Source organism: Micropterus dolomieu, linkage group LG16, assembly GCF_021292245.1.
Source record: "Micropterus dolomieu isolate WLL.071019.BEF.003 ecotype Adirondacks linkage group LG16, ASM2129224v1, whole genome shotgun sequence".
Classification (NCBI taxonomy): domain Eukaryota; kingdom Metazoa; phylum Chordata; class Actinopteri; order Centrarchiformes; family Centrarchidae; genus Micropterus; species Micropterus dolomieu.
This window is the reverse complement of record NC_060165.1, coordinates 21556736-21570618: the sequence shown is the minus strand read 5'-3', so window position 1 is coordinate 21570618 and position 13883 is coordinate 21556736. Positions and strand designations below refer to the sequence as shown.

The following is a 13883-nucleotide window of genomic DNA, read 5'->3' as shown; positions in this document are numbered from 1 at the left end:
ACACACACACACACCCCCACACCCACACACACAGGTACAAAAACTCGGTCTGGTTTTCAGGCGTCTCCTCCTCAGGTCTGTCTACCTAGAATGCCCGGCGGGTGGCGGCGCTGTCGACATGTTTGATCTCGGTGAGCTCCCGCCGAGAACCACAACGCAAGACTCTCCTCTGCTATCCCACAATGCCACAGTGCTATTTCTTCTTGCCTGGCAGGCCCACAGCCGCAGTCTGCCATTCATTATGCGCTCAGCAGGAGCCCAGCAAAACTACTAGGTCCTCGCTGCGCTCAGGCTCATAAAAAGCACAGAGAACCAACAACTTCACTAGGTAAAGCCATGTGTGCAGCCGGCATGATGCTGCGCTGGCATTTAGCTTTACAAATGTATCTGTCTAGTCAGTAGGCTGCTTAATCTACTTCCTGTTTTCCTGTTACATCCTCCATGAGAGTTAATTCCTCCTCCTGTCCCCAAAACCTCTTTTCTAGTTTCTTCTTCTCTGCTCTGCAATGAACTGAATGAACTCTTGTTTTCTTTGGTAATTATTTCATTGAAATGGTCCTCATAAGCCACTATAAAGAACTGCATACTAATTAATCAGAACATGAAATACAAAAATGAGCTGAATACTTTACAGGGCAGCTGTACTGTTAATGACACAAAGTTATTTCCTGATGTATTATTATTACGTCATAAAAGTTTGTCTGAGCTTTAAGGGGATTATTATCTGCTTGTAATGTAGCCGCAGTGCACTTGAAGTAAAGTGTCTTCATTTGTTTTTAATCATTTTAGAGCACTTGAATTGCCTTATTACAAACTGCATAGTTCAGTTCTGATTGACTGAGTCACACTGGGCGCCGCTGTAAAACACATGATAAATGCACACCTTTGAAAATCGATTAACATTTAATTTACATATTAATGTGCAAACTGAAAGTCACCACTTACACCACTAATAATGAGTTGCTAAGCCACCATGTTGTCCTACTGTTTAAGAATTACAGCGCTGAGAACAACACCTTCTATTTGCTTCTCTACAATATTATATTTATAAGCCTGTTATAAAGTTGTTTGATTTAAAGTTTCGTCAGCAGCAGTTACATGGGCACCAAAATCCGTAGTGATTGTCTGTTTGTTCATGTCTAAATTAAATTAAATTTGATGGCTTTATTCATCCTACAGGAGATTATAATTTTTTCTCCTCAACTTAGTTCAACTCTGTGTTTTGCTTCGAGAAAACTCACTGAGTTACAGCTGCTAGCTAGCAGAACAGAGGCTATAGCTGAGAGATAGGCAGGGATTTCAGGTCTTCTACATCATGTCTTTTTTTGGGACCACTTAGGGAAAGAGAAACTACACCAACAAGCTGACAAACACATAAACATGACACTTATAAAGCAGTTTTATGGCTAATGAGCTGGCTAATGAGCAAATTCTATATATCCTACAGGCACATAGAATCATTTGCATTCATTTAGCATCTGTTTTGTCCACCTGATAACTTTTAGCTCTTTTTTTGATCTCCACTAACTCCTGAGAAAAATATCTGCCTCTTTATCCAAAGAAGGTTACAGTCAAGGGCAACTGGACTTGGATGAAGATACTAGAAGATATTTCGTCCCTCATTCAAAAGACTTCTTCAGTTGCCCTTGACTTTAACCTTCTTTGGATAACTATGACCTGGATGACTGAGAATCTTCACAGACATCTGCCTCTTTATGGAGCTACATGTTCCACTGTCTTCACCAGCTAGTCGCTAACTTTACCAGAGTTTGGAAAAACAGGGTTCATAAGGGGACTGAATTATACAGTAAATGTCCTGTAAAACCAAAACGATGAGCTAAAAGAGTTGGTGGGTTTTCTGTGGGTCATTTGATTCACTATTAATATAAAAAGTAATTGAGCTTTAATTGTCTGTGAGTCTGACAAGTTGTGGCTGTGTAAAATTAGCTTATCCAATCACCGGAAGATATTTATGTCTGTAAAAACCCGGATGATTGGAACCATAAGGTCCACATTACACCAGAGGGATCAGTGTGCAGTGGGCAGCCAGGATGGATTTTACGATCTTCCAGTTACGGGACAGTCTCTTTAATCACACTTCCTTCCTGGCTGAGGTGAGGTGTCTATCTGTTGGGCACCCCCTAACCCCCCCTCTTTTCCTTTTACCTTTTTTATCTTTATAGCCTCATCATGTACAAAGACTCCAGGCAACCTGTCCGGCAATCAGGTGATATATGTGCTAACCCCTGCTTCGGCGGGCCGTGAAATAGCCCCTCCTTGTGTATTGAGTGCAGGAAACCCTACACCTCCTAAATGTTAACTGCTGCTCCTGGGTTAACTTTATCGGCTGTTGCCTCCCCTCGCCCTCTGACATCTCCCAGGAATGTCCTGATGCTTAAAAGGTCAGAGGTCAACTTGTCCTCCAGCCAGAGGACTAACTCGAGGCTCATGCTGGAAATAGGATGAGTGTGTGTTGTGTAAGGAGTGTGTATATGGGGAGTGTGCCACTGTGAATGTGTGTGCCCTTTGCCAGCAGTTGGCGCCTTCAAAGCAGCAGCCAAGTTCACATGACCAGAGTGTGTGTGCCAAAAACTGCGGAGTGCACATACTGTATGGTACCAAATACCACCTCTCTCTCTGTCTGTGTCTGTCTCTTTCGCTCACACACACACACACACACACACACACAGCGCGACCACACACTTTTTCTCCCTCCTCCTCTCTGAAAGAGTGACGGTGAGCTTCTGGGTGAAAGTCAGACAGATGGCTCACAGTGGGGATTCAATACCAGTGCCCAAGACTGTACGACCGACCACAGACACACACACACACACACTCACACAGACACAAGTGTGTTGCATCCACACTCAACCACAAATGTGCCACTGACCTCTAGACGGTGATCACCACTGACAACACAAAAGACATATCACCTTCATTATCAAAAATACTTTGGTTTCACAAAAAAATACATTTTCCTTAAGGCTTTTGCTGGAGTTGGTGTTTTTTTAATTAAATAAAATACAATCAAGACATGGAACAATATATCTCTACCAATATAATCAGACTGTGAGGATAATGCAGTAATTGACAAGGCTAGAAATACAGTATGTTACTGATACATTCTGTCCATGTTTTACTGGCATGTCTTAGAAAAAGAATGAAAAAGAAAAACAACAACAAAAAAGATGCAGGACTATTCTATTTTTAACAGTGGTATTCACCCACCCTTTGCAAGTTATCACTTTATTTATAGCCATAATTACCACATTCATGTTTCTTCGTTGTTCGTCTTTTTGCTGTATGTGTACTGTGCGTTTCTTTACGTGTCAGCTACGTCACTGTCACACTAACAAGTCAGTGACGACATTGGCCTAAAAGCTGGTACATTGTGGAGTATATTATCTGCTATTTAGCCCCTACTTCATGCTAATGATAGTTCTAAAGAAAAACCAAGAGCTTAAAACGGCATACATGCCTCCGTTGTCAGTAACTTTTTCTCTCTCTCGCGTACTTCAGAATTATTAGTGAAACTCATGGTTTGAAACATCTGGTTTCTTTTGATGTATAGCCTTGAATGTGCACCAAAAGGATACAAATAAACTTCAGGAGGGTCTCCCCACTCTCCAACGTCCCTGCTCACAACGGTAAATACAAACTGTAAACACACAGGACTCATTACACTCTGCTTCCTCACATCATTCTGACAAACACCTTGATACAGATAATGTGTGACTTTAATTCTCACTCTCCTTTCTGCAAACAAACGGCTATAAATCAAATTGTCCTTTACAATATCCCTTGTCTTAGCAGTGCTTAGCGCACAGTTAGCCTACATTATCCCCACTTCATTTAGCTTGGTAAACAATTAACCCAGCGCGTGTGTGAGCAGAATGATTGAGGGATTTGGCATTAGCTATGCTGCGTCGCGTCTCCACTCTTAACTACTAAGTGTTTAACATAGTTGGCCTGCATTTACAGCCACCCTTCTCCCTCCCACCTTTCCTTTTTACTTCCTCCCGTAGAATCAATATGCTTAAACGCCGCCACCAACTTAGAAAGAAAAGAGGGGTTAGGGAAGTTAATTTGAAACAAGCGATTAATATTTCTTTCGTTAAATAAGAACACACACACACACACACACACACACACACACACTCTGAGGGTCGGCTCATCGATGAGGTTTACCTTCCTTCAGCCCTGTTTGCGATAGCATTTGGGTTTCACAACAGCAATTACAGCCTTTAATTGAATTGATTTTGATAATGAGCCTCTGTAATGACACCACTGTGGGAATGGTTGTGTGTACATGCGTGTGTGGTGTCTTGCAGTGAATGAACTACTGTTGTTTTTCTGGACTTAAATGATCTGTGAGGAGCCAGGCAGGATTTAACGATGAGGACGCACACAAACACACATTTAAAACACTGGTGCGTGCTGCTGTAATTGCTGTCTACTGGTCAGCTATCTCCGTTAAGGCTTTTTTAAAAAACACTTGTCCAAGGTCTAACCTTTCAGCTTGTTGCATAATATCCTCCAGGCTATAACACATGAATGTTTGATGACACACGGCTTTGTACATGATAAATTTAATATCCTACACTGCCGTATATCTGCTGTTTCTGACTTAGCACTACCTACAGCTACTTCCCACGTCCTTGGGCTGTTATGGCAGTCAGGAACTCGTCTGCGGTGCAGCGAGCTGCCGAAAAACTTAAAGAGGCTGAAGAGTAAATCAGCTGGTCTATCAGTCAGCGGGAGTTACCTAATCTCTTTTTCCTGGCTGCCCGCTCTTGTGCTTTTTAAGTGCTGCGTGGAGAGCTATTTTGATAGAGCAGTGATATGTGTAATAGGCTCGCACCTGAACAAACAACACACATTGACCGACAGGCGGTGGACATGATGCATTCCTCCCCTCGCTGCACAATCAAGTACTTTGTTGAAAACACACACTTGTGCACACTTAAGGCTATACTTAGGTATCAGTTAGCTGATAAATGGGGTCGATGTTGGCCTTTTACTGTATATATCTTGCTTGCACCATTACTATGATGGATTTGGTTTGGTTATATTCAGAAGTTATTATTAAATTGATCAATGCAGTTTAGATCAGATTCCACTCCATCTCAGGTATCAGCTGACAGCATCAGTTTCTTGTGGTCTAAAGTGTTTGAGACGCCATTTTGTGGAAAAACCTGCATATCATTGAAAATAAATGGCAGGATCTGTGCAACTTAACACAGATCACAGTTGATTAAAAGACAAACACTGAGCTGAGAGGATATTTGGGGATTTGGCGTGCATGTGTAGTGCATGTTATATACAGGCAATATTGAAACATGAAAACTCACGCAAATTCACGCAGGCTTATAATTGTTTGTTTACTACCATCATTCCTGTCATTTTTGATAACACTATAACATACAAAAAGTCCAACATGGTAGAAACACTATTGATGTTTTGTCATACTAACTGCTTTTGAAGTAAACTTGAACATAAACACATCAGGTCAAGGATTTTCATGGTGCTTTATGAATAGTTTATAAAAAAAGTTTTCTAGATCAGCAATAAAGCATTAATAAAGTATCTGCTATGGTTAATAGACACATAGTTATAACTTATACTTATAACTAAACTAATACTTATATAACCTTTGCAGAGTCAAAACCTTGCTGAAAAGTGGAACCCTACAAAAAGAAGACTGACATTACCTAACATTTCTGTACAATGTGAGCAGAAAGAGATGATCAGATAGGGTTTACTTTCAAATACGAATGTCATCAGGCAAATAATAAATGTAGCAGAGTTACAGCAAACACTAAGGCCTGCAGTGTGAAAGTAGCCACAATCTTACAGGCCACCATTTCTGAAGCGAGCAACACACAAGTTCCCTTCAAAGGCTGGAACAGTCAAGAGTCTTATGACCACAGGGGATTTTGCATGAAAGAATATGTTTCTTACATCATTGAAATTGATAATAGACATTATCACTTACAGTCCGTGCTTCTATCTGCAGCTCTGTCCACCAACTTGAAATAATAAATGACCGATTAAATGACTTGTGTCTTTGGATTGTAAATTGCTGCTTTTAACCTTAACCTTGCTTGAGATCACACTTACTTTGATGAGGGCCTTTGATGTGCCTTTGGTTGCACGAACACACACAATCTTGTGCCTGTATTCTGGCAGCGGAGCGTCACTAATTATCTTGCCAGCAGAAAGGTAAGGGAGGTGGGGACCTGTGTGTGTGTGTGTGTGTGTGTGTGTGTGTATATGTGTGTGGTCTCAGTGCGACAGTAGCTTTTAATGAGCCCCACGCTTCTTATCAAGCTTGGCGCTCGACAAACGCTCTGATCCACCCACATGGAGGATGGGGCTCGACTGAAGCCCCCCCACCGCAACCACCTAACCCACCTCCCACACCCCTTCCACGCACCCAACCCAACACCCCTGATCGCCCTCCCTCTCTTTCCTCCCCTCAGACTCAGCCTTAGCGTCAGAACGAAATATCCTTGAGAGAAACTGTGAATCAAAGGGCTTTTCATCCTTTTTCACAAAGAGAAAGAGCGATAGAGAGAGTAAGATGGGAACAGAATTCCAACCGGACAAAAGAGAAAGATAGAGAGAAAGAGAGGGGGATGAGAGAGGGCAAGAGGTAGAGAGAGTGAGAAGAGAAAGAAAACAAGGATAAAGGACTGAACTTCTCCAAGCTGGAGGGCGCTCCAGAGGACACGTCCTAGATTAGCTCTCACCCTCCCTTCATCCTACCACCTCCTCCATCTCCTCCACCCTCCCTCCTCCAACAAGCTTCAGATGGAGAACAGCGGCCCCATGGCCCTCTTGGCGGGTGTCAGGGGTGTGGGGGGGGGGACACCGGGCATTTAGACATCTGTCAGCCACTAATGAAAGAGTTCAATTTAGTGGAAAATCTCAAACAACCTTGTCTGACAGGCTGGCTGACAGGCTTTAACTCGCCGCGTGTTGTTGTTAGTGTGTGTCTCAGTGTGCGTGCTGTGTTAGCGTGGAGGGCGGGTGTGTGTCTGGATCAGGAGGGGGAAAATAAAAATAAAAAAATAAAAGTGAAAGAGAAAAAATGGAATGTAATAAACTCAGACTGTGCCGGGGCATATGCTTGTGTGCACATGAAAGTGTGTGTAAGTGTGTGTTTGTTAAAGAGTCATGCAGGGGTGTGTATCAGTCCATGCAGCAGGGGTTGGGTCTTATGGCTTTAAATCGCTCCAGGGGTACAGGGCATGTTTTTCGACGATAGATGGGTTATGGTGAGGGTTTGTGTGTGAGTGTGTGTGTGAAAAAGAGCGCGTTTAGACCTTACTCGTGCTATTAGAGATGGAAAGATGAACACACGGCTCTCCAGGCAACACACGAACACAGTCACACACACACACACACACACACACTTTGTCTCCACCCCCCCCAAAGCTTCATTAGCAGGTCATTAGAAACAACTTCAGTGAAAGCTGTTGTTCTTTGAGAACAGTTTTGCTTACCCGTCTTCACTGAAAAGGCTCAATGTGTATCTCATACAGATGACTCATTATTTTAGCTTTTTACTGAAAAAGAAAATCTGGCGAATTACTCGTTTTATGTGACGTGCTCTCTAGCGATGCTGCTATTATTTATTCAGCCTTACATATTCTTATTGCAATGCAATAACTTTGAAAGCATGATTGTTTGAATGGATTAATGAAAGTCAGCAGTTGGCTTAAACAGGAAGATGTCCTAGACTAGACACTAGACACTGAATTTAGCTAGTATTGTGCTAGTTTATGATGATTAATCGTAATATCACCACATGAAATACAAAATTGCAAGCTATTCTGGCTCTGTTCAAAGGTTTAACGGTAACAAAATACATCTACCTGCACCTCCACAGCTCACTAATTAACATGTTAAATTGTGGATGGTTAATCTGTACTAAACCAAAGTGCAAAAACAACACAACGTTAACATGTTTCTCTGCAAAAAAGCTGTACATAAGCAGCTGCTACAGCCTTATTGCGCTGGGATACAAGAAAGTTGCAATAGCAGTAATGATGGCTTGTTTACTTTAGCCCACTTCCCAAGATTCTTCTATAACCAAAAGCTTTTCTGAGCTGCACTCATCACAAGATGACCTTGTTTACAGGAAACTACAGTGATCAGTCTTCTTACAGCAGGAGACAACAACTTGTGGGTATGATGGGGCCAATCTACTCCAAGCATTTTGTGAAAATCTACCGACAAGAAAACCAGAAACCTTAGTATCTTAGACCTGTGTGTGCTGTGAAAACTTCCTAGTTCATTACTTCATCACTTAAGTATGACAGACAAGACTGGAGCTGACATAAATATACCCTATCCTATCCGCATACATTTAATCATGTATTTGCTACATACATTTGGAATATATGTGCTGTCAGACGGCTGACAAATCTTCAGCAGAGACAGTAGGGAGTGATGGAAAGAGATATAGAGATGTGGAGAGGCTGGGAGCTGGCAGATAAGCAACAAAAGCTCCCGTTTGTTGCTGATCTTCATCTCCTGTGTGTCTCTGTGAGAAAGCCTTAACCAAAATCTGTGGCCTCTCTGAGCGCCATACAGGGGGAAATTCATAACATTATCCACAGACCCCTCCACTTAACGCCCTCCTAAAAAAATGGCAGCTGTTCAACTGTTCTTGCCCTAAACCAACATGGCTGCCAGTCGGTGCTGCAAATACCGGCGTCCTTTTCTCCAATTTGGCCCCCATCCAGCTTTCCACTCTGATTGCATCTCTCCCTGTTAGGGCGTGGGGTTGGGAAGGAGAGATAGAGCGAGGAAGGGGAAGAGTGCCAATACAAACATTGTTCCACTGGCTTTTTACAAGCCAGGAGAGTGGGGAAGTTAATAAGCAGGTATTGGTTTTTAACTGCGGCCCGTTTATTGCTTTGCCCTCGAGCGTGCTGGAGTGCTCCACTCTACCTTTTTACTGTCCATCTGCCCATCACTCTGCTAACCTCCCGTTCAATTTCTCTATTTCTCTGTCAGCTCTCCTTTTGTCTTTCCTCGACTCGTCCAGCAATTAATTTACCATCCTCATCATCCTTTTTGTTTTGTGTCTCTAGCTGATTCCTTCCCGTCACCTTTTACTGCCCTTTTTTTTATTTAAAGCTGAGGTGGAGCCAGTTAAAAAAAACACGTTAAAAAAGTAAAAACAATCCACTTAATGATCTGTCATTATGCCAGTATTGATTCAGTTTTGCAAGTGTGTGTTTTAGGATGTACTGTATTTATTGGTCCTCCTCATGTGAATGTATATTAGATTTAAACCACATCCGTCTATCAATTTCGGACTTTTATTAAAAACGGGATGTCAGCCAGTCAGTGTTGTCCAGCTCTGACATGATGAATATGATGCAGGTTTAATTACGTACACATTATGCTGTTGTCTGGGTTTTAATGGACAGTTTTAATTTTCCCTGCTCTCTGAAGCTTTTCTGCACTGCCAAGAACAAATATGAGTTTACTGGAGACTAAAATGTCCAGTACCTGAAGTAAACCATGTAATCTCTGTTTCTTATTTTGTAGTTTCATCTTTTAGATGACAGAAACAACCTTCTTGTCTTGCCTTTCACCCTTCTGTTCCACCCGGTGCGGCTCTATGACATCGCGTCTATGATGTGGTTCTGCCTTCCTGATTTTGTTGATTTGATCATTTGTTCTTGATTTTTGTGCTTCTAGGCAACATAGTTAATTGTTTGGCCCATTTCCTACTTTGTGACATTGTAATGTTGATTCCTGTGCCGTTCCTGTGTCTGACTTCCTGCCAGGCTCGGTCTGCTCTGTGCAGCTTGACGCGGCATTCGTCAAAAGACTAGGCGCATATTTTAAGATGAGTCGAGCAGAGAGACGCTTTTGAAACGTGCCTTTGCATGTCTGGTGGAATCCAAGCATTGTCTAGAGTGGCTACAATTAGCTCTGATGGAGTTTAATCAATCAAATATAAGGCAGTAAAAACAGTAATCTTCTCCCAAAGGATACACACGGTTCATTCACACTGAATGTAAATATAATAAAACTCCACATGGGGCATTTAAGTATCGTTAAGTATCAGGTCTTTATCGATCAAAATAAATGTGATATTACAGTTCAATACATATAATCTGTATCTATGATACAGCAGTTTTATATAAACTCAGACTGAAAGGTACAGTCTCTACCACGTGAGCTACCGTGATGCCATTTTTTGTTGTTAAAAGCTGAAAAACACTTATTCTGAAACTTACAGCCTTGCAAATAACTACAATCCAAATATGTTGGTATCCACCTTCAAAAAGCTCCAAACATAACAACCAGATTGAGATGCTGCAGGACAGAGAAACTAGCGAGGAGGAGGGATGACCAGACAGAACAGAGGGAGGGTGGGTGTTAAGGTGTAGAAGAAGGAGATTTCATGTTCCTATAATCCTGAAACTGCAGCAGTATGTGTTCTCCCCAGGGCTGTTTCACACCTCCAACAAGGGATAAGTGACTAACTCTCACGGTGTAGGAAAACAGACCAAATTTAACATACTTATTCCACAAGCAATTAACACGGTGACTCTGTGCAAAACAACAAGCTTGACTTCGAATTGGGAACCCGAGCACAAATCCCAGGTAGCTCTTGTGAGATTCGCAGAATCTACCCCGTCTTGCCCAGGGGAGCTATCCGCTGATCCAACTGACAGTAGCAAGAGAGTGCAGGCGCTCAACTGATGAGTTTCCAGTTAGCAGGCGCAGCCAAAAAGAGAGGCGGGGAAGCAGCCAATAGCCTAAGCAGAAGGGATCTGGGGGCCTCTAAATATCCACCCTGGGCTGAAAGAGCGAGAGTGTGAGCAGGCTCCAACCCACTTCTTCTATCGCTCTCCTGGGCCACAGGAGGGAACAATAGTGGAGAATGGAGCAGACAGCATGAAAGAAAGGCAATACCACAGCATCCACACACACCTTTATAGTCAAACTCATACGCAATAGTCCAGATATAGAGAAACTAGATGCAAGCAAGTACGTGTTTTTGACCCCTAGTGGTGCTGTAGAGCAATGACTTGATGATACAGGGATACTACTGCCATGCTATCTTAAAATTAATGAATGAAAAATGACATATAAATTAATCAAAGTAAAACAAAAGAAAAATCAGTTACTCATTTTATGTGTTTGTTTGATTAGAACGATCAATTTGGACCAACAGAATATGTAAAACCATAACACAGTACAATTATATGATGACAATTACACCTACGATATGATCCCATTGATAATCAATAAATACAATTAGCCCTGTGCTATTTTGCTACAACAGCTAATTCAGCTTCTATATTACTGTTTTAGGAGATTCTTCCTTTGGCTGAACAAACATTATCATCTGTCAAACCTGTCAAAGGGTTAGGCTACTTGAGACCCCTTGATTTCACATTTTCAGATCAAGTGGTGGTGGTAAAAGGAGTATGCTGCAATATGCTGAAAAGGGAGGACAAGAAGAAACAACCACACAAACCCAGATTGTCAGTTGCTCACCTGCTCACACTTTTTGTCACTTGGTCACTCACACGGTTGCAAATGCACTGTGGCAGCAGTCCATACACACACGCACACGCACACACACACACACAGGTTGGGGCGGGGCTGCCTCGGGGTGCTCCTGTAAGTGTGTGATTAGAGGAGAAAGTAGGCAGAGGAGAATCGAGGACACACACTCACCCCTGTTAAGGTCTTTATGTTATGCAGTGCATTCTGGGCTTCAAGGGCAGCTTTCCTTGTGTAAAACGTGACAAAACAGCAGCCTGGGGAGAGAGAGAGACAGAGAGACAGAGAGAAGGGATGAGCATAAGGAGCAACAAAGAGCATTTTCTTCATTCATCTGCTTGGCATCACCTGTCGACCCTGGCAGACGCTGAGTGAATGTTAAGGACGAAACAGAGAGGAAGTGAATGCTTTTGGATTTGTTTCAACGCTGATGACTTGAGCCTCGAGGACAACACACAATACAAAGACACAGAGACAGAAAGAGGAGGTGGTGGAGAAAGGGGTTACCTCTTCATTAATCACTGAGTAACAGTTGCTTACTTACATTTACTAAAGTATTCACTCATTTATTTATTGCTCACACTCCCTCATTCATTTACTCACTAGATCACATCCACAAGGGTTATTTAGTCCCTTACAAATTCAAAGACTTGCTTCTGAGTAACTTGCACTGATTTAGTGATTTGCAGGTCAAAAGACATCTCGATGCCTAAGGGTTAGGCATTTATTTGGCTGAAAAGCATTTTGTGTATAGTACCTGCTCCAAACTTAATAGTATTTTAAATGCTTAGAATACTATTGAAATAAAAGTTACATATCTTAAAAACTACCCAGATTACTCCAGAAACTTCCAGATGGTGAATGTCCAATGCTATTTCAATAGGTCTGGTGCAAACAGGAAGCTACCGGTCTGAGAGGCGAAGCCAATGCAGAAGTCCCTGAAACCTGCATTCTATTGAACGGCCAGCAGGGGGCGACTCTTCTGGTTTCAAAAAGAAGTCCGGCTCCATTAGACATAATGGTGCAATGACCCAACTTCTCAGCTGATTTATTACCTCGGTAAACACTTTCCTGATGAGTTTATAGTTTCAGTCGCTAGTTTCAAGTCTTCTTCAGTACAACATGACTTTCATTTAGTAAATTATGCTCCCATTTAGAGGAAAACAGACCATAAAGCAGAGTATGCTTCAGGGCAGGATTATCTATGATTGACAAGTTGTTACCATGGCGACCTGTCAATCAGGCTAGAGTGACTCGTACCCCCGGCACTGTGTAAATTTAACCAGCACCGTTGAAAAAGCTAATTAGGAGTTGGCTGTTCACTTTCTCTGGTGAGTACATTTAGTTTTAAGACTGTTGTTTGCTAGACAAAATTGTCAGCCCTGTTAAAATGACAGTTAACGTAAATTACAGATGCACCTAGCTAAGCGAGCTAGCCAGCTCCACACACGGCCGTTAGCTCCACCGTCTCGTCCAAATACAGTCACGTCCTGTGCAAAAACTCAACATGGCCAAACTTGAGGTTTCAAAAGGGCAGTCCACAAACCAACAGGTGATGTCACAATGACTACGTCCATTTCTTATATACAATCTATGGTCTGGTGTTGTGCTCGTTTGTAGCCGTTAGAGCAAGATAACCCTGCTTCCCAAACAGAAACTGATTGCCATGAAACCAATGTCAGACTGAATGATGAGAAAACAAAATGGTACTTGAGTCTGATTATCAGGCTACTAAACAACTAACTCTAAATTTAGCCCGTGTTAACCTCACTATGCTTTCTCACTAAATCACTCACACACATACAGTACTGTATATCTGCACTCCAATGAATGTGCATGCACAAACACAGTGCACAAAGTAGAAAGGGAAAAGGGGATTTTGTCTCTTCCTTAATTTGTGTGTAATCCCTGCAGAGTGGGGCTGAAACGCTGCAGTTGTGGGCCATTCTCAGTCAGCATGCAAACCTGCACAGTCAGGCAAAAACCAGCAGGAGGACATTTAGGCCAGACACAGAGGTGCGACTCTCATTTTCCTCTTATAAACAGCAGCTGTTATTTATTTCATTTCTGTCAAACCCTGGAAAAATCACAGTATGGACTCTTGTCTGTATTTATGTTCCTCATGACACTTTCGACATTATCATCTAACAACCACAGGGAAATTTACAAACAGAACTGAAGAAGAAGGATGGATCAAGACTTTTTGAGCCAACCCTAAAATATGGAAGATGCACTGGTGAGTCGGTCAATTGTACAAACAAATAGGAAGCCTTGATATTTATGAGGTGTCCTCAAGAACAATGACACACCGCATTTTAATTGATGACCTTAAGCACAGC

General features: G+C 42.2%; 1 protein-coding gene across 16 annotated transcripts in view; it reads right to left on the bottom strand.

The window, feature by feature from the left end:
* The window catches only part of celf2 (cugbp, Elav-like family member 2), a 492311-nt gene that overhangs the window by 46702 nt on the left and 431726 nt on the right, over window positions 1-13883 (bottom strand). For all 16 annotated transcript variants that reach the window (XM_046072690.1, XM_046072689.1, XM_046072691.1 and 13 more), the window contains one exon: window positions 11719-11801. In XM_046072690.1, coding sequence (XP_045928646.1) covers window positions 11719-11801 — 83 coding nt within the window. The remainder of the gene's footprint in view (window positions 1-11718; window positions 11802-13883) is intronic.